Genomic DNA, 26,457 nt, shown 5'->3' with positions numbered 1-26,457 from the left:
GGAATAATTTCGGTTCGGATCCATTTTCACCAACCCGAATCAATTGAAACCCGAAAACTTGACCCGAATTATGAACACACTCTCAAAACTCAAAACAGTACGTTGAACTGAAAAACTCATTTCGCTCAAGACCTTTGCAATCCCTAATTTCTCTCTCTGTCGAAGCTCTCCGGGGAACAAAAATGGCGGATTGTCCGATGGATATCATCAACGATTTGTTCCTCCGTCTCGCAGCAACTACGCTTGTACGTTGTCGCGTTCTCTCGAAGCCATGCTTCTCTTTGATCGAAAGTCCTGATTTCATCTCATCTCACCTCAGTCGCAGACTCGAAACCGGAGACCATCTCATGATCTTACTCCGCGGACCTCGCATTCTACGTACGGTGGAACTCGACGCGCCGGAGAACGTCTCAGACATCGACCACCCTTTGCAAGCCGGAGGTTTTACAGAGGTTTTTGGTTCTTTGAACGGTGTCGTTGGGTTATTCAACTCTCCCGTTGACATGGCTCTGTTAAATCCTTCGACCAGGAAGATTCACCGGTTACCGATTGAGCCTCTTGATTTCCCAGAACGTCACATCACTCGTGAGTATGTGTTTTACGGTTTGGGTTATGATTCTGTGAGTGAGGACTTTAAAGCTGTGAGGATTCTTCAGTCTAAGTTTAAAGGAGGCGTAGATAATTTTGGTTACCCTGTCGAGATAAAAGTTTTCAGCTTGAAGAAGAATTCGTGGAAGAGAGTCTATCTTGTTTTTGAGATGATGGGTCTTTTCATCTATTTCTATTATCATTTGTTGCCTCGTCGTGGATTTGGTGTTGTTGCTAAGAATCATATTCACTGGATTTTGCCTCGGGAACAAGGAATCATCGCCTTTAACACGATAATCAGATTTGATCTTGCCTCTGATGAGCTTGGAGTCCTAAGTTTCCCACAGGATCTATACATGGAAGATAACATGGACATAGGTGTGTTGGATGGCTGCGTTTGTTTGATGTGTTACAGCGAGTTTAACCATGTTGATGTTTGGATATTGAGGGAATATGAAGATATAGAATCTTGGACTAAGATGTTTAAGGTCCCGAAACCAGAGAGTGTTGAGTCGTTTGACTTCGTGAGACCTATGCTCTATTCCAAGGACAGGAGCAAGATTCTGATGGAGATTAACAACGCTAAGAATCTCATGTGGTTTGATTTGGAAAGTAAGAGTCTTACAGCTGTTGGAATAGAGTGTGATAGTTCGTTCACTGCAGATATCCTCGTGAGTAGCCTTGTTTTGGGATGTAAAGGAGATCCTAATGAAGCTCAGCGTAGGAAAGATCAAATGATGCAGAAGAGTAACAAAAAGGGGTATGCTCATCTCTCTAGCCAGTGTTTTCTTACTCGTTTTGTTTCCTTAATAGAATTGTAGAAATGATAATAAGGAAAATCTGAGTCTTGGATATCTTCATTGTTTGATATGGTAAGGTTGCAAATGGTTAACTGTATTAACATCTTATGTTACAGTCTCAGGGGTGGTTTTCTCTCCAAGGGATTCAAGCTGAAGTTATGAACAAAGCAGGAAACTTCTGAGCCCAAACATTAGATCAAGGTAAGTGTAATGAATCTAATGATATGAGTATTTCCCTCAATTTGGTATTTTTCTTAGGCCTCATCTTCTTTTCTTTTCAATGTGAGATTCTAATACATTATTTTGTGTCTTACAAGGTGGAACTTGTGTCAACGTCATACTTTTAACATAAACAAAATAACAGCTTCATCCAAAATCTGACTATTTAAGCGTTTTTGAGTTTGAAACATGTAGATGCAATCTTGATCTCTGTTTTATTTTCAGGTGCAGTAGCAGTGACTGTAGCAGTCGCAGGGGTAAAAGGAAATGGCAAAATCCTAAAACCCATATAAGGACTTCGTAATAATTAGCTTAAACATGTGTACGTAGTAGGTCGTAAAGGAAGATACTCTTCTTCTTTGTGTAATTGACTGGAATCTATATTTTCAGTTCTCTCAATCTCAATCAAAAGTAAATCTTGTTGCAAATATTGTTATTGAAGAGGATTTTAACTAGAGAACACAATGTTTAAACAACATCGTAGTCTATAGCCTCTCCATTCATGTTGAATAATGTTGTTCATTCGGAGAATTTTCTTAATCTTTTTTATAAAAAAAAAGATTAAAACATCTTCATAAAAGTACGTAACACAACACTAAACCAAAAACCATTTTGTTTATTTTGTTCCATAGGTTGAGTTGATATTCCCTTTTAAATAATTGAAAACAAAACAAACAAAGGACTTGAAAATAAACGCAAGTTTTCTTAGTTAAAAAGCATACACCATGGACCTTCTTCAGTTCTTTTTCTTCATCTTCTTCTTCTTCACCTCCACACTTCATTCACTTTCGCTTGGTCACCACACTCCCTACTAAGAAACCGAGCATCCGAAGGCAACCAGTCCAACAACTTCCGCTTGTGTGGACAACTAGTAACATGAGTGGTAAAATTTTCAAACCCTTGGCCATGAATATTGTCGGAGCATACCGAGCAAATCCAGAAGGCAGATTCACTCGTTTCACTGCACTTATCCTCCTCAAGTACTCCTGAATCTTCCTGGAAAAAGCCTTCAAGAGAATAAGATGGAACCGGCTGAAGAATGTTGTATCCCCTCAATTCTAACCGGGAAGCATAATCAGAAGCGAAGGACTTTGCGTCGGATATGACCATTATATTAGCTGGAGGTGGATTCTTAACGGTAAACTCACAGATAAGGCGATCTAAAGTGGTTGAAAACGTAGAGCCTATGATATTAAGGGCTATTCCACTGGCATAGACTTCTCTAAGGATCTCACTAGGGACATCTGTTAGTACGCCAATTGCAGTGATGGTGAGAGGACCAGAGTAGCCTTTATTCTCTAAAAACTGTTTAATACACAGACCGACCCGACGAGGAACACAGCCATGTGGAACTGGACACTTCTCAATGTCCCAAAAGACTGATGTTACAGCACCCAAATCTTTCTCATGAGGCTCAGTTAGTGGTGAGCTTAAGCATTGGAGTTCCTTACTTATGGGCACAAACTCTGACACCTTTTGTTGATGGTATGTACTAGAGAGATGCATGGTGATACATTCAAAGTCTTCGGAAGGAAGACTACGGTAATTGCATACTGAGCAGATAAATATGGCAGGTTCACCTGTTCCACTGCTCTGAACCTCCTCAAGTCCCCCTGAGTCTGCCGGACAAATTTTCTCAAGAGAAACATTGGGAAAAGGCTTCAAGAGGTTGCATCTCGATGGTAGAAAGTTAGAATCACAAGCAAAGATTTTGGCATTGGATATGACCATTATGTTACTTAGAGGACCAGGCCTATTGGAACATTCAAAAACAATCTTCACAGTGTCTGAAGGACCATATGGGACGTTCTGAAGAGTGATCCCACTAGAATAGACTTTTCCTAGAATGTCATTAGGAACGTCTGTTAAAACGCCAATGGCAATGATAGTGACATCATCAGAGTAGCCTTTTTTCTTCAAGAACCGTTTGATACACATACCAACCAGCCTAGCATCAAAGCCAGGGGGAACAGGACACGAATTGATGTCCCAAAAGACCAATGTCTTCACATCCTCCCAGACTATTCCAAAAGGTCGTGCAATGTTTGTCAGCATTGCTTTACCCGGCGAATGCACCTTACAGTGTCAACTGAAAGAGTAGCCATAGCATTCCTAGCCTCCATTTTCATCGCGCGATAAAGACTTTGATAATGTTCTTCACTAGATAAATGAGCGATGAGATTTTCAAAGCTTTCTTGAGGATCATAACGGCCACATACGAAGCAATCCCACAAAGCTGATTGCCTCGTTTCCTCTTCCTCAAGTACCTCTGAATCTTCTTCTTCCATAATTAAGCTTTCAAAAGAATAAATTGGAAACGGCTCGAGAGTGTTATAGCCAAACATTTTTAGAACGCTAAATAAACCAGGGTAGGCTTCCCTGGACGATATGGCCATAAAATTAGTTAGAGGTAGATTTGTATCAATTAGGTCCACAATGTCTAAATGACAAGGGGTGACGATGGAAAGAGAGATTCCACTGGAATAAACTTCTCTCAGTATCTCAATAAGTACGTCCGTTAGTTTTCCAAAGGCAGTGACTTTGAGAGGACCTCTGTAGCCATTCTTCTCTAGAAACCGTTTAATACAAGGAAGGACCATACGAGGATTATAACCATCGGGAACATGACACTTCTTGATGTCCCAATTGACCAATGTTAAAGCCACTGCCTCTTCCTCTGTAGCCTTCTTCATCATTCAAGAAGACTCGATATCAACTAGGACGGTTAGGGTTTCGAAACGGGTATATATACTACTTATTTGCTGATTAGGGTTGATTTTGCGTTATACTCTTAAACACGAAATCTTTTGGGCCATATTAGACCGACCATGTCATTTAATAAGCCCAAACATTTTTTATGACCGTTAGTGATATTTTTTGTTTATTTATTCTGATTTTGAATAATTAACGCTCTATTTCGAAATCGAAGGAATCAGAGAAACAAAACCCTAACTTCATTCTTCATTCTCTCTCTCTCTCTCGCTCTCTTACGTTTGCCCCAAGTTCTCTATGGAAGCAACAATGGAGGAATCAATCGGTAGTGATGATTGACTGTACTTGTATGAGTTTGTGATGATCGCAATGGTTCGATTTTAATCTATGGAGAGACGAAGGACGAACAGAGTTCTGATTTGAATCGGTAGGTTTCTTTGTTGTCAAATTTTGTTTTTTCAATCGTTTTCTTTTGACATTTAGATTCTGTGATTGATTTCAAATTTGTGGATTTCATAAGAACATAGTTTAGGGTTTACTAATTCTCTGATTTTAGGAAGCAAAGTGGTAGAATTAGGAATTGGATTCTCAATTTTACATCGTCGGTGTTTTGGTTTTAGATGCTAGGGTTTCAAAACGAATTGGGCGTGTTTCAGATCTCTGGTTTTGATTTGTGGTTCTTGTAATCACTTCTATTTAAAATACTTCGTCTTCAGAAGATTACACTTTGTGTCGTCTTCAGAAGATTACACTTTGTGTCGTCTTCAGAAGATTACACTTTGTGTTGACTTCATAATCGTTTAAATTGATTGAACAATGTCTTTCTCTGACTTGTGTAGAATGCTTGACATAATGAATTTTTTCTGTGTTTGTTTATATCTGATTCGTAGAGAATCCTATGTCTGAGATCTATCAGGTTTGTCTTATTGTAACCCATTTGTGTTATGAAAACAGAGGAATTTTAGTGGAGCAATATAGATTAGATGGATTTAGAGTACAATGTTCTCATTGTGGATCCTTATTCACATTTCTCATTTGGCTTACCCTTTGTATCACCTCGTTGTTTGTTACTTCTCGGTTTTTTTCTCTCTAGAAATATATTGTATGCCTTTCTCTGTCTTCTTGTTATAAACATATGCCCTTGTTTGTTGAGATTTCTCAATGATGACATGTTTTTTAGAACATGGTTATCTTGCTTCGTCATTACATTGTATTCATATGATTGATGATGGATTATTATAAATGTATCTATAGAACTGACCATTTCTTACTGTTGAAGTACATATGTTCTCTTGAAAATATTCTCATGTTACTTTTATAGTTTAATGCTTTCTTGTTGCTATTCTTGTTATGTTCTGATCATGGTTATTGTAATTCAGCCACAGTTGAATGAAAGCTTAGATGTTGTTATCATGTAAAAAAGCTTGTCTCAACTCATCTTACGAGTCTTATGAGTCTGTTTCCAATGTTTGTGCTCATATCATTTCGAGCAAATTGCTACCTTTAAACGTTTTATGTTTTTAAAAGTTCTAAGCAGGACTGAGTTGGTGAGAGTAATAAGTATTGGTTAGTGTCTTTAGGTAACTTGGCCTAAGATAGTGCGTGCAATTCATGTTTACACTTGTGATTCTTTGTGTAACATTATTCATTTAAATTGTAAATTATGAACATCTGAAAGCTGCATTTAATTTATTTTTTTGTGACATTCAAGTTTTAGTGGTAATAATTGTTATTGTATGTTTTCGTTTAAGTGTTGTCATGTAGGTAAACTATGTAACAGCTAGCTAAAGTTTGGTCTTATAGTTGTGTGTGCTTACTATATCTGGTGTTCACACTACTGATTGAGCATTGTCTTCTCTGACTTGTTTAAAATGATTGATATATACAATCAGTTGTTACTGTGTAGTTTATATCTGATCCTTAGAGAAGCTTATGTATGAGAGATCTTGCCAGGTTTGTTGTGATGCTATCCATCTTTGTTATGTACACAGAGGAAGTTATACATGTGCAGTAATCGAGTCTTCTCTGACTTGTTTATATCTGGTTCTTAGAGAAGCTTATGTCTGAAAGATCTCGTCAGGTTTGTCATGATGCCATCTTTGTTATGTAAACAGAAAAAAGTTGTTCTCACTGTGAATTATATTCCTTATTGCTAAGTTACTTCCTTTGTTTCTTTGTTTCTCTTGAACTTCAAGACTTGAAGTATATTATGTGGTACTTCTCTTTTGCATGTTCAAGCTCTCTTCGTTATCTTTTTTGTTTATAATCTTATGCTATTTTCTTTGAGATTTTTCAGTGATGGAATGTTTTAGAATATTTTGATGTCTGAATCCTAGGTATGCTTAATTAATGTATATGATTATGATTATGCAGGTATATATTGGATTTTGTATATTCTGTATGTGATTTACTATGGGACACTATTTGATAACTGAAACCTGACTGTTCGTTCGAAGTATGTGTTTTAGTTTGGTTTTTGTTATCTCTTCCGAAGTAACAAATAGATGAGTCAGTAAGCTAATTTTGTTTTTGGTCAGCTGGTGTAGCTTAGCCAAAGAAAGACTAATACCCAAACAACAAAGCCATAAAAATAACTATCAAACAGAGCTAATACAAACAAACCAAAAACAAAGAGTCAAAGCTTCTTTTGTTTATTTGTCTATAGTTTTAAGTTAACTAGTTTTGTTTTTAAGCTTGATCACTATACTTTTTAGGGTCTGAATGGTTACTATGGTCACAATGGAAAATCCATCAATGGATTAAACGGTTATATTTTTAGGGTGGACTATAAACCGACTCTATTTCTATCTAAGGACTGGATAGCCCAAATTTCTTATGTGTATAGGGAGGCTAATCGTCTTGCGGATGGATTGGCGAACTATGCGTTTTCTCTACCTTTAGGTTTCAAGTTTTTAGATTATTGTCCCGGTTGTAACGCTTTATTTTTTGGACGAAGATGCTCCTAGAATTGGGATTCCTCGACATGTTCGATTGTAGTTATTTTTCTTGAATAAATAAAGAGACAATAGTTTCCTCTCTTCCACCAAAAATAAAATAAAGTACGTGGTTGGTCTGGAGCGGTTTCTTTTTAGTTTTTTAGTTTCGCACCACTGGGGTCTGTTCTCTTTGTGGTTTTGTCCGCTTTAACCACTGCCACCATTCTAACCCTCGTGTATCATGTGTCTTTGCTCTGTTTCTCACTCTTTTGAGTATTCTCAAAAATATGAATTAAATCTAGAACTCTTATATCCATGTAATTCAATAATTTAAACATACATATAAAAATTAATATGCTGTAGAAAAATTAAAGTTAATTTTTGAAGTTTTAAAGTCAAGTTTCTCTTAATTAAATAAAGCTCCAAAAGTTATGGAAGTCATATAGTTACCATTTACTTAATTTATCTCTATCGTTTCACCTAATTTTTCAAAAGTGTATCATGTATGCGTCAACAACGTAAGCAACCGCGTACGGCGTATCTATGTATTCACTACAGTTGACTAATGAGAAGAGACACTGCTATAAGACCAACATTATCAATGGGATCTTAGCTCATTCTTAACTTAATATTTGGTATTTTTTTATTTAATTTAAATGGTAAATGATGATTTATGCTAAGATCTGGATCTTAATTAAGATCTAAAATTGTGGCTAAGATACGACATGTGTCAATGGACGATTGGTGGAAGGCTTTCTCTTCTTTTTTTTTGTTATGTGTTCTTATTCAACATTTATCTTTTAATTTCTTTCGAAAATCTATTTTCTTGTTTCATGCTTTAATATTTTAATTTTAAAAAATTAAAACATTGGAACTATTTAGGACCTTTTAATTTAATGTATTTTAGATTGACTTAACTTTTTGTAAATGTTGTTCTTGTTATGCCAGTATCAACCTACCAATACCATCCAATAAAAGTTTTTTTTTAAAAGTTATAATCTAATTTGGTTTCTTAAGACTCTTGGAAAGTCTAATAAACATTTGAAAAATTTTGTAATATATGTTGTTTTTTACTCATTCTCAAATATACAAAAGAACTATTAAAGGGTTAGTTTGTGTATGGAAGTACTTCTTGTCGATATGATGGCCACTAAAACTCGCTTTTGTGATCGAGCTATGCATACAAAATTATAGAAGGATTTGGTCGAGCATATAAGGACAAAATTTTCTAAAAATCAAGTTTAAAACTATCGTGCTTTATGTTATTTATCTTATAAATTGTATCTCATTTATGTTTTAAATTATAAATTTGTAATAATTATAAAAGTTTCTAAAATTACATATTTTAATTTTATTTAATTTTTTTAAAATTATTTTTTGCTAAGATCTCCAACTTAAGATCCTACCAATAAAGACATCTCAAAACAAAAAACAAAAATACAACTCTTAACATTTACTTTTTCAAATTTAATAATAAATTAATCATAAGATTAAAAATTAAGATCTGATAATGTTGCTCTAAGAGTTTATAATAATTTATAAAAGTAAACTCTATTAGTCGTATTATTCTATAAATAACAAAGAAGTTTCACTGTTAACTACCCAAAAAGGCAAAAGCAAACTGGTTGGCAACAAAAAAAAAACTAATAACAACCCATAAGCTACTAAAATAACCCATAAAATATAGTCAACTAAACAAAAAGGATAAAGTTGAGAAAAACTGTAATTATTCACTTGAAGAACGTATAAAAAATGATACCAGAATTAAAAAAAAATCTTATCTTTAAAATCCAATTACTTTCTATTTTTAGAACATGTCTTTTATTATTATTTTTTAAAATTTTATAATTAATAATTAAAAGCTGTTGCAAAAATCATATTACAGTATTTGCTGAAAAATAGTCTTATTTAAGCCTTTGAAATTTCTAAATCCGTAAGTAATACTCAATCTTATTCAAGTATTCCAAAATTCATTTTTTAAAAGCAACGATGGTAGCTTTAGAATTTCGAGCTTTCTAAATCAGTAAGTAATACTCAAAAAAAAGCAACCAAATAAAAGAACAGAACAATGTGACAATGATGATACCAGCAAACCGAACAAAAACAATCATTTAAAATGACTTCCCATGCATCTAGTCAGCTTTAAAAAACTGAATTTTGGAATACTTACATATATAATTTCGTTAATCCTAAATATTAATCGTCACTTGTTCATATATCACCAAGGAAAATGACTTTAAACAAAACATATAGATCTACATGGTCTTTCTTTAATTTATTCTATAGCAGCAGCAATGGTCCAAATTTTAGATATGTTTCCTTTTGGATGTGATCATACCAGCACTAATATACCAGATCCCATAATTCCGCAGTTAAGTGTGTTTGGGCGAGAGTAGTACTAGAATATGTGACCTCCCGGAAAGTTCTCGTGTTGCATCTCTTTTAATGACTTTTTCAAAAAAGCAATGCACTCCATAAATTTTCTTTTATTAATTTTCATGTGCATGCGTCTAACAATATAGGTCTTATTTCGAAGAAAAAGTATAATTTTCGAAGAAAAAGTATAATTTGTTTTACAGTAACTTTAACTGTTTGTTATATTTTCATATTAGCTAAATATATATTTTGGATTTGATTGATTACGAGTTACGATGGTAGCTTTAAAATTTTGTCTGTAAATTTTGAACTGTGGAATTTTTGGTCGTGGCTGTAGATTTTATTGATCTTAGTATTTTGGGTGTATGAATTATTTTTTGAAAATCCTAAAAATATGTGTTTTAAGAAAAATGGTTTTGTACAACCAAAAAAATAATTAAGAAAATATTTTGGCTGTAATTAAAATTTGATTGCTTTAGATTTGTAGCTGTGAAAAGACGCGTCAAGCAAGAGTCTTTACTTCTTTTTTTTTTTTTTTTTTGTCAAACAAATGATCCATTATCCATTACATACATGTATAGATGTACTTTATTTGTCTGTTATATATGAAGTAAATTCATCTTCATCATGTACATAATATTACACCGACGACATGATAATTTTGACGTATATATGAAGTTCAATAAGTTCAATATATGAAAAGTGCAATCCTAACGAAAGACATTAAAGCAAATAGTGCAATCGAATCACAGAAAGTTCAATATGTGTCGTATACTTGTATTCATTATCATGAATTTTACAACTCATTATACGCACGAGCCTAACTACATAATCTGAGTGTATGAAGCTCTCTAAGATAAACACAAATAAGTTTTAAGATAATGTTTATCTCTAATTAATGAAGTATACCCCATGCATAAACATATACTAAACAGTATTTCTAGGTACTTTCTGTTGGTTTGGTAGCTAAAAAAACAACTAAACTTGTTTAATAATGATATGAATATGATGAATTTTTGTGTCAAGTGTGCTTTAATATTCTTTTTTGAGAAAATACGGTATTCAATTTTTGAGAAAATAGCAAATGACAACACTTCGACCGCGTAATAGTACTACTATTACAAAATGACCGTAACACTATTATTTAAGCTCTTGCCACTAGCTAGCTAGCTACGTCAATCTTTATTTAGGGTCACTTGAACAATGAATAATGATTTTCCTACACCAACATTATTGTATACGGTTATATATGAAATTTAAAATGTATAAATAGATAGCTAGATGAACGTTCTTATTACTCATTTTGTAGTAAGATTTCTCCACTACTAACTTAAAAGTGAAACCTCTTTGTCAACTCCCAAAATTTTTCTATTGAGTATTATCATGAATCCATCAAGTTTCATACTTGTTTTATTTTCCATTACATTGGCCGTGGCTCTCGCTAGACGTTTCTTAAGATCCAAGAAACCAAAAGATCAACAGCTTCCTCCAGGTCCATTGGGATGGCCAATCATTGGGAACATGGTCCAAATGATCATGAACCGGCCGGCTCACTTGTGGATCCACCGCGTCATGGAAGAACTACAAACGGAGATAGCATGCTTCCGCTTTGCTAGTTTCCATGTCATCACCATAACCTCAAGCAAGATTGCCCGTGAAATGCTAAGGGAAAAAGACGAGGTTCTCGCTGACAGGTCGGAGTCATACGCGAGCCATCTCATAAGCCATGGCTATAAGAACATCTCTTTCTCTTCCTATGGAGAGAACTGGAAGCTGATGAAGAAAGTGACGACTACCAAACTTATGTCTCAAACAACATTGAGCAAAACACTCGGTTATAGAAACCTAGAAGCTGACAATATCGTCACATATGTCTACAATCTATGCAAACTAGGGTCAGGAAGAAACCTGATCAACGTGAGGGATACAATCTTAACATATTGCCATGCCACGATGATGAGGATGATGTTTGGCCAGAGGCATTTTGATGAAGCGGCAGAGGATGGTGGTCTTGGTCCGAAAGAGAAAGAGCATATGGACGCAATATACTTAGCTCTTGACTGTTTTTTCAGCTTTAACTTAACGAACTACATCCCTTTTCTTAGAGGATGGAACGTAGATAAAGAGGAGGCAGAAGTAAGAGAAGCGGTTCATATAATCAACAAATGTAACGACCCGATCATCGAAGAGAGAATACATCTATGGAGGAAGAAAGGCGGAAAAGATATGGAAGAAGACTGGCTCGATATCCTCATCACGTTGAAAGATGATCAAGGAATGCCTTTGTTCACATTTGATGAGATTAGGGCTCAATGCAAGGTGAGTGATATGTTCACATACACATCAAATTGTTACACATAATTTAGGCTTTGTGAAGATTTATGAACTTTCCAACTAAAAACTAAATGGCAATATCCTTTACTCTATATATATACTAGTATTCTAGGTTCCTTCTAACTTCAAATTTGAGATTCGAACATGGTTGTATTAATATCTTATATTGTGTATATTATCATATATGCAGGAGATCAACATTGCTACAATTGACAATACGATGAATAACGTGGAGTGGACGTTAGCGGAGATGTTGAATCATCCAGAGATTTTTGAGAAAGCCACAAATGAATTGGACATGATAGTTGGTAAAGACAGACTTGTGCAAGAATCAGACATACCAAAACTCAACTACATCAAAGCTTGTAGCAGAGAATCTTTTAGGCTTCACCCAGCTAATGTGTTCATGCCTCATCATGTAGCTAGAGAAGATACTACTCTCGCTGGTTATTTTGTCCCCAAAGGTAAAAACTCAATCACTTATCCCAACTTCCCAAGATCACAACTTTAATTATAGGTATTGGAAAATAAAAAGTAAACAAAATTAGTAATAAGTAACTTGTCATATAAAATTTCAATAATTATGATTCCTGACGTAACGTAATCTTACGTTATATAAGACAAGTATAAAACAAGAGGCATTTCTTACGTAAGAATATACATGCATGCACAACGTAACTGGTAGTGTACTATCTTAATAAAGTTCTAATACAGTCTAGTCAAATAAATAAATGTTATTTATTCCAACTTGGTATTTATAGTCTAACATTATATTATTGCATTGACAGGTGGTCAAATTCTTGTGAGCCGTTTGGGACTTGGTCGGAATCCTAAAATATGGGACGAGCCAAACACGTTCAAGCCAGAGAGACACCTCGATGGCCATGTTGAAAACTCACTAGGTGTGAATCTGATGGAGCAGGACATGAGGTTCGTTACATTCGGCACCGGTAGGCGTAGCTGCCCCGGGACTAAGGTCGGGGCATCTATGACCATCATGTTGTTAGCCAGGCTTCTCCAAGGGTTCGAATGGTCTCTCCCTCATGGTAAAAGTCATGTAGAGCTCATTTCGGCTGAGAGCAACTTGTTCATGGCCAAGTCTCTACTCGCATGCGCCAAACCTAGGTTGGCTCCAAGTTTATATCCGAAGATTCAGACTTAAGACAAATCATCAAGTTATACAATCTTACCAAATGATGTGAAAAATGTCTTATATAGTTACATATTGCTAAGTACCTTGTATATTTCTAATCGATTCGTGTGTTTGTGAGCTTTTATAAATCTTGTTTAATTTTCCTTGTGGGTGTTGTAGTTTTCGAAAGTTTTATGTAAGCTGCCCTACGGTGGATGTATGATAAATCTTGATGTATTTTTATTTTCTTTCATATTATACTAAAATTCATGTAATTAAGTTGTGCTAAGTATCAAGCAAAAGCAATCAACATTGTAAATTTACGGTACATACCATAAATATTTCAGAGTTTTTTATATAAGATTTAACATATAATTTTCATCACTTTTGCCTCTCCAACTATTTCTCATCAGCAACATTATATGGAACATCATCTCCTGAATTCATAACATCAAGATCGATTCTAAATTACCTGAGGAGAGTTGACACAACGACCAACTCAATTCTATTGGATATCCCACTTGTCTTAACATGCCTATGCAAATTATCAACCTGTAATAGCAGAGTACATCACTTAAGCTACAAGCATAAAACTATAAATTTTAATGTACCGATTCATATTCCATATTACATCACTATAGCTACCAAATTAAACTAATGCAAAACAAGTAAATTAATGCTAGTTTACTTGTTCCCATCCGAGAGGTGTAAGATGTGCGTCAAAGAACTCCTCAGATGAGTAAGCATCAAAGTTCTTCCCTCCGTCTACATTATGAATCCCTTGAGCATGCCTCACCTAAACACAAGAACTCAATCAAAACCTGAGTAACAAAGCCAGATTAGAATAACCTTAAGAACACAAACCAGATGTATGGTTTTGCAACGGTGCAGTGGGTAAAGGCCTTGACTTGGTTTAGCTTCCATAGCTAAACTTGTGCAAAAAAAATCAAGAAATTACTTAAAAGTTATAACACATGAAAAGCAAAACCAATTCAACATTGACTCAGAGCCGTTTAATTTAAATATAAAACAAATTTCAAGTATTTTAAGAGTAACAGATAAAGCTTCTGTGGCAAGGAATATTGCTGCAACAAATTAAAGGAGTAGTGATGGAAGAGGAGATGATATAAAAGAATTGAGTTCATTGATTGGTGAAGTTTTATACATTAAAATATGAATCAGTGGGCAAGAATAATTTCTGCTTTTTCTTTCATATATATTTTTTTGTCATTATAACTTTATAAGAATACTAACTTTTGGAATATATATAGTAAAGTTGATGCTACTTGCTAGCTTTTGAACACCCAAATCACATTAGGCCATATAATAAATATTTCAATTTGAAAAAAACTAATCATGCGATGAAGAGAGAGAACATTGAATTAATCTTTACAAACATTCACCAACCAAAATACAAAACATGTTTTTAGTTGAAGTATTTAACTTGGAAGACTAGGTTCGAAAGAAGGAGTGTGTTTATGAAAATTTCTTATATAATATTATACAACTTATAAATAGGAGAAAAAAAAAATTACTCTTGTATTATTTCTTCAGTTTACGTATTAGTTTAGTTGCTTTTCTCTATTTCAATTAAGACCCAAATTGTTCCAACCTCCAACCTTTTCATTTATAAAAACACCAAACAAAGAAATGAAGAAGTAAAGTTTGATTGTTTATTTTATAGCTTTTAGACCGATCGATAATATGAAGATATGTAGTACAAAGTGTTATTATAGCTTTTTTTTTGCTTGTGCAGTAAATTTCATCTTACAACGTATTTCGAATACTAGAAACACTTTAGACGTTTTCGTGAATGAACTCGTAAGTTGGGTCATTTTTAAAGCATTGTACAAAAGCAGTTCAACGTAATTTGTTTAAAAAATAAAATGTTAATTAAACAACACCTTTATATGAATAGCAGTTGTTGGATCAGCCTTAACAACAATCGTACGATCGAATTGTCACACAAATATATCCCTCTAATGTAGTATATATTGCCAAAAATTGAATTTCAAGACATCTTCATGCGTTTAGCCGCACTTCACCGGTCTATATTATGAGTATTAGCCAAAGAACATCTATGCCACCATATACACAAGGAATGTGACTGAATTCTTGACGGAGGAAATCCAGGTTCAAAGAACGGTGAATGCATTGTTATTCCAAGATCAGCACAATTATTTCACGATATGTGGATGAAATACAAGCTAACTCGGTCGACTTCATCAGGGACATATATATGGGACTACATCGAAGAAGTGTGCTTATACATGTCATTACCAATTACTCTGCTAGGTTTCCAGAAATTGAAGGTAATATCAAACAAGTAGGTGGAAAGCTATTAGCCTATTATCCAATATGAAGGAACAGTCTGAAAATTAAGTGATTAAAACCCTTGAAATGGAGAAGTTGACTGATTACACTTGTAACCCTGTGTACATGATGAATTAATGGTGTCAATGATGGTGTTTTTCTAAAACCACTTCGTACTCAATCGAGATAAGATTTAAGTGTGCAACATTGCTAATCCATAAAGGAGAGTATAACTATAAACATCCAAATTACAAAAAGAAAGATCTCAAAGACAATTAACTTTGTTAGTTTTTAAGAAGTTTGCATAGAAAAATAAATAACTTTGAGATTCATATAAGATTTAACACAATTCTCATAACTCTTGTCTCTATAACTACTTCTGAGCATCAATATCACTAGGAAGATCTTCTCCAGCAGGTATTTTTCCGGGATAATTGGTCACTGGCGGATTCGAACTATTCATACTACATTCCAAAGAGAGAAGAATATGTATAACTTTCAAAAAAACTTTGTGAATGAATCAAATTGTGAGCACTTTCTCTGAATTAACAAACTTACCATTTATCTACAAGAACAACCGAACGGAGTTCACAGTTGGCAAATCTGCAACAAACAAAAGAATTTTGAGATTTGATACAATGGCAAATGATCAAAGAGAGAGAGAGCAAGAACTCTTACTGTGTAGAAATCTCCTTTTTCACGGCTGGATCGCAATCGTTTCCAAATGTGTTTAATGTTTGATACAAGAACCCGCTATGAGTAACAACCGCAATCTCTGTTTCTTTCCTTGTACTCAACCTGAATTCAATTGATTATATATCAATCATGCCATGAGTATATCATATAACATCAGACACATAGAGCTGTTAACAAGAGTTGTATATATTCACCAGTTCATGAACTTCACGCCTCTGGCCGCGATATCTTTGTTCTCCTCTCTAACGTTAGGCTTCCACAAGACATCTTCATCAGTTTCTATCTGTATATAGAATATGTGAAAAACAAAAGAAAACATCAAGGCCGGTCCAAAGTAAACCTATAGAAAAAAGATTCGTGTTTCTTGAAACTAAACACTTGCCAATGAAAAATCAATTGCAGGGAATAATTCGCGGTACTTGGTGATATTGCTTCTTCTGTCACAAGGATGAACACCCTAAAGACCAAAACAAGAACATTAATTTTCAAAATCTTGTAATATCAAGAAAATGTCAATTATACAAAAGATGGAAAAAGTAAACATACCAAATGTTCACGGCATAATTCAACCGCAATGAATGGTGGACAATTTAAGCTTGATATAGCGGGACGATCGCTGTTTCCTGCACCTGCCACCATAAGCAGAGGTGCATCAACTCCATTTTTGTCACCTTCCCCACCAAAAGTTCCAACTGCAGTTTGCAAAGTCCTAAAGCATAACAAGTATAGAGATAAATTACACAACTCTCAAGTGAACTATATAGCAGAACATAAATCACAAAGCATGTTCAAGTAAGAATCCATTCATGTAAAGACCATTAAGACCATATCAATAAGCTTTACTGGTTTAGTATATTACCTGAGGAGAGGGGACACAACAACCAACTCAATTCTTTTAGAAATCCCACTTGCCTTAACATGTTTATGCAAATTATCAACCTACAATAACATAATTCACATTAAGACCACAAAACTTCTATGTGTAGCATTATTATAACACCAGGTCATTCAAATCATAGAGTGAATGAAATTCTAAGCTAATGAAAAGTCATAATTATAAAAACTCTAAACAATGATGTGTAAATTAACTTACCTGTTGCCATCCAAGAGGTGTAAGATGTGCATCAAAGAGATCTTCAGATAAGTAAGCATCATGATTCTTCTCTCCTTCAACATTGTGAATCCCTTGAGCATGCCTCACCTAAAACACAAGAACTCAATCAGAAATCTGAGAAACAACAACATAATCAGAATAGTGGGAACAAAACTAACCAGATGTATAGTTTTGCAACGGTTTAGTGGGTAAAGACCTTGACTTGGTTTAGCCTCCATATCTAATTTTTTGATCCATCCGAGAAGAAAAAAAAAATCAATGAAACACTAAACCTTGACTATTTCTTGAATTCAAGATTTTGGTTTTAAGTATTCAAGAAACAAGGAGAGAGTTATACCGTGAGAAGGAAGAGAGCTGCAACAACGAAGAGGGAGGCGACGAATTGAAGGAAGAGGAGAAGAAACAGAGGAAATGTAAAATGGAAGATTTGAAGTCATTGATTGGTTAATCATAGAGATCCGTGGCCAAGCTTTTTTCAGGCTTTTGTTTAATTACTCTTAACAACTTTCCTGTTATATCTTTTTTTTTTTTTTGTCGAGTACAACTATGGAATATTCCTAAAGTCCCAAAACCTTTTGTTGTGGTTCTGTTTGACTTGAATTAATGTGATGACCAAAAAAAAAATATTTATACAATTCTTGTCATGGCACCAGCCATTTTGTTTATTGCTGTTTTTTCTTCTCATAAACACATTAATTATATTATTATTACTAAGTAGCCCTCTAGGCTCTAGCAAAGAAAAAAGAGGGTAGTTTGCTTTTTTACATTTTCCTCAAAATCTTTATATAATTATATATATATATATATATATATTCTCATTTACTTTCCTTATCTTATGTGATGCGGATATGAGAATCAGATTAACTTTAATTTTTGCGAATTGTTTATTTCTTTTCTAATTTTACAACTTTTGTACTCAACTACTCATCTTATATAAGTTGATCAATAGTCTTATTTTAAAATCACCCTTGAATATTGAAAGTTAATAGAAAGTATTGTCCTTTTCACAAAATTTGACTTCTTATGTTATTATTTCATTAAAGTACATGGAAAAAATATCATTCTAAATATTCAATATAATAATTCTTGAAATTAATCCTACCAAAAAAATCAATTTTGAAATTAATTCTAAATATTTAATACAATCTAGTGTGTATTTCATAAATCTTTCTAATATATTTTACCTCAGTTTTAGGAGGTTTTTTCTCTTAATTTTTAGCCATCATAAAAGTATTTATTTCAACGGATTGATAATCATTGACACATTGATTTTTTTACATGTATACAAAAGCGAGAGAAAGTTTGTCTTCCTCTATGTCCATGATATGAGTACAAAAGCAGACAATATGTGCTGATTTGATACATTATATTAACAAGTGATTTTTTCAATTAATTAATTATAGTAAATTGATGGAAATGGATAAGTGAATATCTTATATTAACAAGTGATTTTTTCGAGGATATATGAACAACATATAGTTAATTATGTGTATAACATTACTTTGAGTTAAATTTAGTTATTAGAAATCTTAATACAAGTTTTTTTTAAAATACTATATTTTAAATATATCAAATACATCATATGAAATTCTATTTTGTACATAAACCGCTCATGATTTTGAGAGGGTAAATGTCTACCCACAATATTTTATTTTAGTTCTTAAATTTTAAGTTGATAATTGATGAAAATTTGTGCTCTCAATTAATTTATGAACTTTAAAAATGCGTTTGGAGAGTTTTTAATCGCTTATAAATTGCTTTATTACTTGATTTTGAAAAGAACAAATATGATAACATTTTCATTACATATTTTCACACTATAACAATAAGTCATTAAATTTATAAAGCATAAACAAATATGGCTAAACTTATCCTTGTAATTTTGATGTGTGTGTTTGTTCCTTTTTTTTTTTTTTTTTTTTTACTGAAAATCTAAGCAAAATTGTTATGTGATCATCGAAACCACTCCTAAATGTGCTTTAGATATAGTTCTTGGCATAGAAACAACATCACAAGCAAAGATAAGACAAGAAAAAACATGTCTCTATACCACAAGAACCAAAAGTTTATACATTATTACAAATATGTAACGGTACTTGGATCAATACTGTTACACTTCGAGTCTCTGAAGCAAAAACAAATGCAACAAGCTCGCTTTAGCTTCACAACACTTACACTTGACAATAGATATGTTAGTCTCTTGCACACAAATTAAATGAATCAAATAGATCCATGCAATCTTTAGGATCTATGCAATTTACTCGGGTTTGCGGGAAGCTAATCTTGTCTCGTCTGTCAAAAGAGATGAACATTTTCTTCCTCTTCTTCCTCTCTTTTACTTCTGTTGTTGTTGTCCCACCATTGCCTTAATCTTTTCTTCCAAAATGTCTTTCTCAAGCCCGTACATTCTGTTCAAAGCATGCATATTCTCAAGTGTCTCGCTTAGCGTTCTACTGTCACTCCCATCACATCTCAAATGTTGCATTGGACCGTGCAAGAATCTATTCACGATACCTCGGCTTAAGTCATCAACAGCTCTTGTTGTTTTCTTGTTGAGGTCATCTCCCATTTTGGACATGCACTTCTCGAGTTCAGCCACTCTGATTCTCTCTGCATAAGCTCTTAACTTCTTGATGGTTGGAACAGTCTCCAATGAATCCCTCCATGCTTCAAACTGTGTTGACTCCTCTGTGATTATGGTTTGAGCTTCCATTGCTTTTCTCAACCTGTCTTCTTTGTTGGCTGCAACAACTTCTTTGAGATCGTCCACATTGTAAACCCGTGCGGTTTCAACTTCATTAACACAAGATCCGACATTTCTTGGAACAGAAATGTCAACAAAAAGCCTCAGTCCTCCAACCTCTGGACAAGCTTGAGGGAGATTCTCTACATTCTCCTTAAAGAACAATGGCGTCTCAGAGGCTGTGCTGGTAAACACAACATCCGCTTCTGCAGCACAAGCTAGCATCTCATCAAGAGGTCGATATATAACCTCAATACCCGGCATCTCCTCACGAATAGCTGAAACTCTCTCTTCACTTCTGTTGACCACCACCACTTTTGCACAACCCTTGGCCATCAAATGCTTTATCACAAGCTTCCCCATTTTACCTGCGCCAACTACACACATCCTAGCGGATGCGTGTGAAGACTGCGGAAGCTTCATCAGAGCAAGTTCAACAGCAGCTGAGCTAACTGAAACCGCACCAGAAGCAATGTTTGTCTCTGTTCTGACACGCTTCCCAACAGTTATCGCGTGTTTAAACAGCCCGCTGATATTCCTCCCAAAGCCATTTACTCCTTGACCAACTTTCACAACTTGCTTCACCTGTGCAAGGATCTGACCTTCTCCAAGGACAAGAGAGTCAAGTCCAGCTGAGACTTCAAATATATGCTGTGTAGCATCCTTGTTGTACAACAGAAAACGGTGTTGACAAATCTCCGAAACAGGGATCCCACTCGTCTGACAAAAGAGAAAACAATCTGTTAACACTTGCCACCTATTCTAACACAGCCATGATAAACACTGTAGTATATAAACAGATCAAATATAAATGCCACTACAACTGTTATGATCAATCTAAAAGTAGACACTTCAGAACAAACATGCCCTTGTTTTCATACGCAAGTCTTACAACTTCAGTTTCCTGTCAGTTTAAGTTAACAAAGACTACTATACACTAACATGTTGTAAAGCATTAGTCACACTCCAAAGTACCACCAAGAAGAACAGTATAAGGAAAACAAAAGTTCACACCTTTGACATCCATTCAGTAACTTCTTTAACTCCACGATGCTGAGACAAAGCTAAAACATAAATCTCCATACGGTTACAGGTACTAAGCACAGCAGCTTCTTCGATATGATTCAAACCGCACAGTTCAGCAATAGCTCTTGGCCATTCAGCTTCTGGTATAGCAAGCTTCTCACGCATCTCGACAGGAGCTGTGTGAATGCTAAGTCCAATCACCACAATACTGCTTCTCTCCTTTGTATATCCTAACAACCACAAAAATCATGTAATAAGAAAAAATTGCATTCCCATCTTTCAGATCAAAAACATAAACATAACTCAATAAAATGGATTTGAAACACGAAAAGGTTCAAAGTTTGGGATAGTTAAACAAAGAGAAACCATACTATCAGCTGCAGAGTTCTTGAGTTGTTCAAGGGCAGAGACGCTAGCTGCATTAGACGAAGCAGAATCAAGCTCACAACGAGCTCTCTGAATCAAACCACGTCTGGTTCTATTGTTCCTTGGAAGAGCACGAACTCCATTAAGACCCAATGTTGTCTGTGAAACAGAGGACAAAGACGAAGAAGAAGAAGAAGAAGATAGAGTATGGTGATTCAATAAAGTCTCAAGCTTTGGACAACCAACGAAAGCACTTGAAACCGCCATTGAAACCCAATTCTCAAATCTCTCTTCTTTCTTTGTCTTCAATAAAAAAAATCAAACCTTTGAGAGAGAGAGAGATTAGGAATTGAGGAAGAAGAGACAGAGAGGGATGGGCTTTGGGGATGTGGAAGAAGGAGATCGTTGTGAATATGATTTGAGGCTGAAGCTGAAATCAAAATCGGGTCAAAACCGGTTTAGTCAAGATATTGAACCGGGAATTATGGATTTTGATTGGTTGGAGTAATCTAAAGATATGAGTAATGAGAAATATTGAGATTTTGATGAGATTTGATTGGCGGGTGGAGAACACGTTTTATCCACACTTTGTGTTTTGCTTATTTGGTGGCGTTTGTTCTTACACGGCAACATATGATTGTTTTATTTATTTGTTTTCTAGTAGATTTGTGACTCTTATGAGATCTATATATATTGTGAAATTTAATTTATTTGTTTCTTTTTATGATGAAATAAATATTGGGATAATATTTGTGCATAGGAATTATCCGGATATCTGAAAGGAATCTATGTAGATCTTAGAAGTTACCATATGAAAAATGTGAAAAAGTTCAGAAGAAAATAATTAAATATTGTTTTCTTGGACATTATTATAAGGCTCATAGTTTGTTTTATTGTATCAGCCTATGGATATATTGATTGTACTATGAGAAAATATATCATTGTTTATAAAGTGTTACATTCTTTTAAAATTTCATACTAAATCGGGGAATTTTAATGCTTGATTGTTTTTAATAAAGATAATAATCATCATAGTTTAAGATTTTAATGTTTTCTATTTGATCATTACAAAGGCTTCAACCTATGAATATAATTATTATAATTTGAGAAGTATGTCAAAAAAAAAAAAAAGAGCCTAAAATTATCTTTAAAATTAACTCATTGTGTAGTAATTGGCTAAAGTGCTTAATCATTTTATCAATACATGTCGTCTAGCTTATAAAATTTAGACTAATTAACAACATATGATTAAATACGTTGTCATGCTACCAAATAATTTGTTTATTGTTTATTGTTACCATCAAAATTGTGATTAGGGTTTCACGTCTTTTCACTAGGCTCATGGACCCATCATATCTAACGGCCGTTTTGTTATGTTTGAGAAGCTTTAAATACTTGTTAATCTATACTACAAATCATTACATGATATTCCATGAGTATTGTCCTCATTTACACAGTCCCATCAATCACTTTTCGGAATGTCACACATCCTAATACTACTCCAGTATAAATACGTTTAATTGTAGAGTACTCTTAGAATATTTGAACTAAAAGATAAATGCACTTTGGTGTTAAAGATCGTCAAATTAAATACTTTAAACCTTTCCGCATTTTCTGAAATCAGGGTGCCACAATTCCCCCTACTAGCATATGTAATGTGTTATATGATGTAATGAATTATGATATTCTATTGACTGTTCCATCGATTATTCATTTAACTTTATCAAAAGGAAAAAAATAGGGTGCAACAACTATGCAGTTGCCAAGTTGTTGGCTGTTCCATCGATTATTCAGTCATGTTCCTTCGCCAAGATTTGAAGGGCTACAAGCGATAAAAAAATTAGGGCCATTTTATCAAAAGGAAAAATGGGAAAAAAAATAAAAATAAAAACAACTATGCAGTTTCGTGGGCTTGAACCCAGAAACTATAGGGTGCAATACTGATAGTAAACTACTAGACTAAAGAGAGATTTAACATTTGAGGGCCGAAAAATGTATATAAAATAAAGGGCCACAAGCTTGAGCTTCATGAGCCTGTCCCAAAGGCCGGCTCTGCATATAGATCATGACCAATCAAATATATGGCTATAACTAAACTAACTTAATTTAATTAATAGCAAAAAGAGCAATAAATGATAGAGAAATTAGCATCTAACCATCTATATATACATTTTTGAAGTACATTTGGTACTAAAATCTATTTAGGTTTATAACCTTTTATTTTATAATATTTGCATAATCAAATCCTTGCCAATTGAATAAATAACAAAACTTAAAAGTAAATTTTGTAATTAAATCACAAGCAAATCCTAAAATTGGAAACAAATATTTATTACATCAAAAAGATTTCCTAAATTGTCTTTCTCTAATAAATCGAATCTCTCTCCAATATATTTATGTAATCTTATTTGTTTTTAATTTATATTATTACATAAAATATATTTATAATAAAAAAAAAAAAAAATTTCACACATTTTGTAATTAAAATTTTTGAAAACGGACGTATATAACTCAAAATATAAAGGAAAAAATATATGTACAACGTCTATAAGGTAAAAAAATTTAGATAATAGTTCACAACCATTATAAATAATACTAATATGTTCACAACTATAAATGAACATGAACTAAAGGCTCTCATGTATCTAAATTAAAATTTTAAAGTTTTATAGAATATTTAAAATGTTAAAAATATTTAAACTCTACAAAAAATTAAAATATTATTAATATTTTAACTCTAAAAATATTTAAAATATAATAATATAATAAATAAATATGATTGAACGGTTTTGAGTTTATATAAATATGATTATATGTTTCTTACGGGTTGTCTATACTAAAATTGTTTTACGGGTTAAGTTAAAATATAAAATTGATTTACAACAAATCGTCCCGCGGTGTACCACATGTTTTTTTTGGTGGGAAGTGTATAGCGGATTGACTACATATATCTACGAGTCTGCTTATTATACAAATTCATAAAATTATATAAAATTAAAATTATATAAACAAGTATAAAACTAAATTATATAAACCAACAATGAAAATGATAAATCAAACAAATATATTAAAATTATGGACCCGTGGTGTACCACGGGATGAATCCTAGTTAAAAAACAAAAAAAATATCAATAAGTTTTATAAAATATCTCCTTAAGAATTCCCAAAACGCTAGGATAGACTACTACTCCTTAGTGTATGAATTCCGGAGGCTGCTGAGTTCAAGTTTAACGGTATGAGATCATTGTAGTTTTGAGATCTTTGATTTTGTCTAGGGAAGTCTCTAAGGCTTTAAGAAACTAAGTACAAAACTATTAGAAAAAAAAAATCTTGAATCAACCTTTAAACTTTAAAATCATATATACTTTATATTTGGTTGTGCCTCTGCATCAAGAATACAAAAGGTATTTATATACAAGAGTGTTGACATCTTTCTTGGTGGTCATGACCTCTGTGTTTAATAAATATTTTTTTCTTTTTCTTTTGCAGGATTTAATTCATTGTGTATATTAAATAGAGAAGAGGAAAATAATAAGAAAGGTGTTTTAATGGGAATGACAGAAATCAAATTAAAAGAATATTACATTATTTATCATATTTTTCTTCATAAAATATAATATATGGAACCAAAGAAATTAAATATCAACTAACTTGAAATAGATGTTTTACACTAATAAAGGTTTGAAATTCAAAATAAGATCATAATTTAAAAAAATAAAAGAAAAAATTTTTATTGTTCTTTATGTTATTTATGTTATAAATTGTATCTCATGTATGTTTAAATTTTTTTAATTTGTAATAATAAATTCTCTTAAATTAATTTTAATTTAATATCCTTTTAAATAAATATTTTTTTTCTAATAACCACAATTTAAAAGCCTACCATTAAAGACACGTAAAAACTAAAAACAAAAATACAATCTCTTAACTCTTAACTTTAGAATTTTAATACTAAACAATTCTTAAGAGCTAATCTTAAGAGCTTACCAATAATCATGTTGTAAGGTTATGATCTTAACGAAACTTTCTTGTAAGATAAGATATCTATATATCTATACATATATATATATATATAGCTATTAATCTATATTAGATGTCATCAATCGACATGTCATGTCATCATCGATCAGTTGTTGTGTTTGAATAAAAATAATACAAAGGCAAACTTTTGAATGCTTTCCATCTTGTTTACTGCCTTGTTCATGGCTTGTGCATAAATTAAGCGATATCAATTAAGTGCAAGTTTAATAATGCTTGTATCTGAATAATAAAATAAATGAGATAATAATATACAAGAAATCATAGAGTCTACGAATACCACAAGAGGTTAATAAAAGCACATAACTTCGATTATGAGATTGATAGTTCTTGAACTTGAATTACTTATGTAAAACTACCCTATGGTCCTAGCGATAATTATTTATAAAAAAATTTACCAAAGAAAAATAATCCTACTTCATTCAGTTTACAAAATACAATAACATTTATAATTGTTTGGCGTAAGATCGAACAGAATCCTGTTATGAACTCCTTGTAGATACATATTGTCTTAGCCAACGTGAGAAAGTTTTTAAAACACTGCGAATTTTCAAGAGCTGGTTGGGAATGAGGATGGAAGATGAGCAAAATCAAGTGTCACGACTAGTATTGATCATGATATACGGGCTGTTCTCTTAGAGTCGATGAATCAAGTCAATGTTGCAAGAATGATTGGAAAAGCTCCTTGAGTCTAAGTTGGGATAATTTTCAATATAAAATGGAAATCAGTCTGATTAGTCTTTATCCGAACATCGTATGTGGAATCGATTATATGTTGGAACTAAAATTTTGACAAAGTATTAGGCCCTACAATATCTTGTATTTACATATCAAAATGAAAGTTTATTTGAATTAGAAATGGGGATCCAAATTGGGTAGCTTAGAAATATTGTATTTTTTTACCAAGTATCAGAATGAGTAAATGTCCCACAATTGATGTAGAAGTGATAAGGCCATTATGCAAGCCACACCCATGTAAGCATGTGGCCACAACCAAGACGAGCCATGAATCATGGGTCTTGATGAATGTTGAGTTGTGGAGACAAATCACAAGTTTGAGTTCT

General features: G+C 33.3%; 5 protein-coding genes, 1 long non-coding RNA gene and 1 pseudogene across 8 annotated transcripts; 4 read left to right on the top strand and 3 right to left on the bottom strand.

Annotated features, from left to right (window-relative positions):
- The first annotated feature begins 137 nt into the window (after window positions 1-137).
- On the top strand, window positions 138-2,037 carry LOC17895147 (F-box protein At4g22390). 3 transcript variants are annotated; one of them, XM_023787949.1, is made up of 3 exons: window positions 138-1,348; window positions 1,505-1,589; window positions 1,839-2,037. In XM_023787949.1, the coding sequence occupies exons 1-2, from the start codon at window positions 183-185 to the stop codon at window positions 1,548-1,550; spliced, it is 1,212 nt and encodes a 403-aa protein (XP_023643717.1). In that variant the 5' UTR covers window positions 138-182; the 3' UTR covers window positions 1,551-1,589; window positions 1,839-2,037. The 3 variants fall into 3 exon arrangements, with proteins under 3 accessions (XP_023643717.1, XP_006302310.2, XP_006302311.2); XM_006302248.2 differs by having other exon boundaries at window positions 1,833-2,037; XM_006302249.2 differs by lacking the exon at window positions 1,839-2,037 and adding an exon at window positions 1,706-1,825.
- Window positions 2,038-4,559: 2,522 nt separating this feature from the next.
- LOC111831997 lies at window positions 4,560-7,357 on the top strand. The gene is made up of 2 exons (XR_002835096.1): window positions 4,560-4,746; window positions 6,273-7,357. It is a non-coding gene; the product is annotated as an uncharacterized LOC111831997 (long non-coding RNA).
- Window positions 7,358-9,579: 2,222 nt separating this feature from the next.
- LOC111832238 lies at window positions 9,580-9,695 on the top strand (annotated as a pseudogene).
- Window positions 9,696-10,834: 1,139 nt separating this feature from the next.
- On the top strand, window positions 10,835-13,127 carry LOC17894076 (dihomomethionine N-hydroxylase). Its single transcript, XM_006301541.2, has 4 exons — window positions 10,835-10,866; window positions 10,969-11,950; window positions 12,156-12,429; window positions 12,754-13,127. Exons 1-4 carry the CDS (start codon window positions 10,835-10,837, stop codon window positions 13,125-13,127), a joined length of 1,662 nt encoding a protein of 553 aa, XP_006301603.2.
- Window positions 13,128-13,555: 428 nt separating this feature from the next.
- LOC111831838 (phosphoglycerate mutase-like protein 2) lies at window positions 13,556-14,030 on the bottom strand. The gene is made up of 3 exons (XM_023787053.1): window positions 13,962-14,030; window positions 13,786-13,893; window positions 13,556-13,649 (listed from the first exon to the last, which is right to left on the bottom strand). Exons 1-3 carry the CDS (start codon window positions 14,019-14,021, stop codon window positions 13,566-13,568), a joined length of 252 nt encoding a protein of 83 aa, XP_023642821.1. The 5' UTR covers window positions 14,022-14,030; the 3' UTR covers window positions 13,556-13,565.
- A 1,591-nt stretch (window positions 14,031-15,621) lies between these two features.
- Window positions 15,622-17,710, bottom strand: LOC17894145 (phosphoglycerate mutase-like protein 2). Its single transcript, XM_006302508.2, has 10 exons — window positions 17,558-17,710; window positions 17,379-17,440; window positions 17,200-17,307; window positions 16,966-17,045; window positions 16,653-16,815; window positions 16,489-16,563; window positions 16,301-16,389; window positions 16,089-16,208; window positions 15,969-16,013; window positions 15,622-15,874 (listed from the first exon to the last, which is right to left on the bottom strand). The coding sequence occupies exons 1-10, from the start codon at window positions 17,670-17,672 to the stop codon at window positions 15,784-15,786; spliced, it is 948 nt and encodes a 315-aa protein (XP_006302570.1). The 5' UTR covers window positions 17,673-17,710; the 3' UTR covers window positions 15,622-15,783.
- A 1,532-nt stretch (window positions 17,711-19,242) lies between these two features.
- LOC17895905 (glutamyl-tRNA reductase 1, chloroplastic) lies at window positions 19,243-21,740 on the bottom strand. The gene is made up of 3 exons (XM_006300377.2): window positions 21,361-21,740; window positions 20,978-21,219; window positions 19,243-20,683 (listed from the first exon to the last, which is right to left on the bottom strand). Exons 1-3 carry the CDS (start codon window positions 21,620-21,622, stop codon window positions 19,556-19,558), a joined length of 1,632 nt encoding a protein of 543 aa, XP_006300439.1. The 5' UTR covers window positions 21,623-21,740; the 3' UTR covers window positions 19,243-19,555.
- Between the last annotated feature and the right edge of the window lie 4,717 nt (window positions 21,741-26,457).

Source organism: Capsella rubella, unplaced genomic scaffold, assembly GCF_000375325.1.
Source record: "Capsella rubella cultivar Monte Gargano unplaced genomic scaffold, Caprub1_0 scaffold_2, whole genome shotgun sequence".
Lineage (NCBI taxonomy): Eukaryota > Viridiplantae > Streptophyta > Magnoliopsida > Brassicales > Brassicaceae > Capsella > Capsella rubella.
The sequence above is the reverse complement of the archived record's forward strand: the minus strand, read 5'-3'. Positions and strand labels throughout refer to the sequence as shown.

Coding starts and splice junctions, on each gene's coding strand:
- LOC17895147 (XM_023787949.1), top strand. CDS start 183: ATGGCGGATTGTCCGATGGATATCATCAACGATTTGTTCCTCCGTCTC. Junction 1,349..1,504: donor CAGAAGAGTAACAAAAAGGG/GTATGCTCATCT, acceptor CTTATGTTACAG/TCTCAGGGGTGGTTTTCTCT.
- LOC17894076 (XM_006301541.2), top strand. CDS start 10,835: ATGAATAATGATTTTCCTACACCAACATTATT. Junction 10,867..10,968: donor TTTCCTACACCAACATTATT/GTATACGGTTAT, acceptor CTAACTTAAAAG/TGAAACCTCTTTGTCAACTC. Junction 12,430..12,753: donor TGGTTATTTTGTCCCCAAAG/GTAAAAACTCAA, acceptor TTGCATTGACAG/GTGGTCAAATTCTTGTGAGC.
- LOC17895905 (XM_006300377.2), bottom strand. CDS start 21,622: ATGGCGGTTTCAAGTGCTTTCGTTGGTTGTCCAAAGCTTGAGACTTTA. Junction 21,220..21,360: donor CAAGAACTCTGCAGCTGATA/GTATGGTTTCTC, acceptor TGTGGTTGTTAG/GATATACAAAGGAGAGAAGC. Junction 20,684..20,977: donor TTACTGAATGGATGTCAAAG/GTGTGAACTTTT, acceptor CTCTTTTGTCAG/ACGAGTGGGATCCCTGTTTC.
- LOC111831838 (XM_023787053.1), bottom strand. CDS start 14,021: ATGGAAGCTAAACCAAGTCAAGGCCTTTACCCACTGCACCGTTGCAAA. Junction 13,894..13,961: donor GTTGCAAAACCATACATCTG/GTTTGTGTTCTT, acceptor TCTTGTGTTTAG/GTGAGGCATGCTCAAGGGAT. Junction 13,650..13,785: donor CACCTCTCGGATGGGAACAA/GTAAACTAGCAT, acceptor CTGCTATTACAG/GTTGATAATTTGCATAGGCA.
- LOC17894145 (XM_006302508.2), bottom strand. CDS start 17,672: ATGATTAACCAATCAATGACTTCAAATCTTCCATTTTACATTTCCTCT. Junction 17,046..17,199: donor CACCTCTTGGATGGCAACAG/GTAAGTTAATTT, acceptor ATGTTATTGTAG/GTTGATAATTTGCATAAACA. Junction 15,875..15,968: donor GTTGTTCTTGTAGATAAATG/GTAAGTTTGTTA, acceptor TTTGGAATGTAG/TATGAATAGTTCGAATCCGC.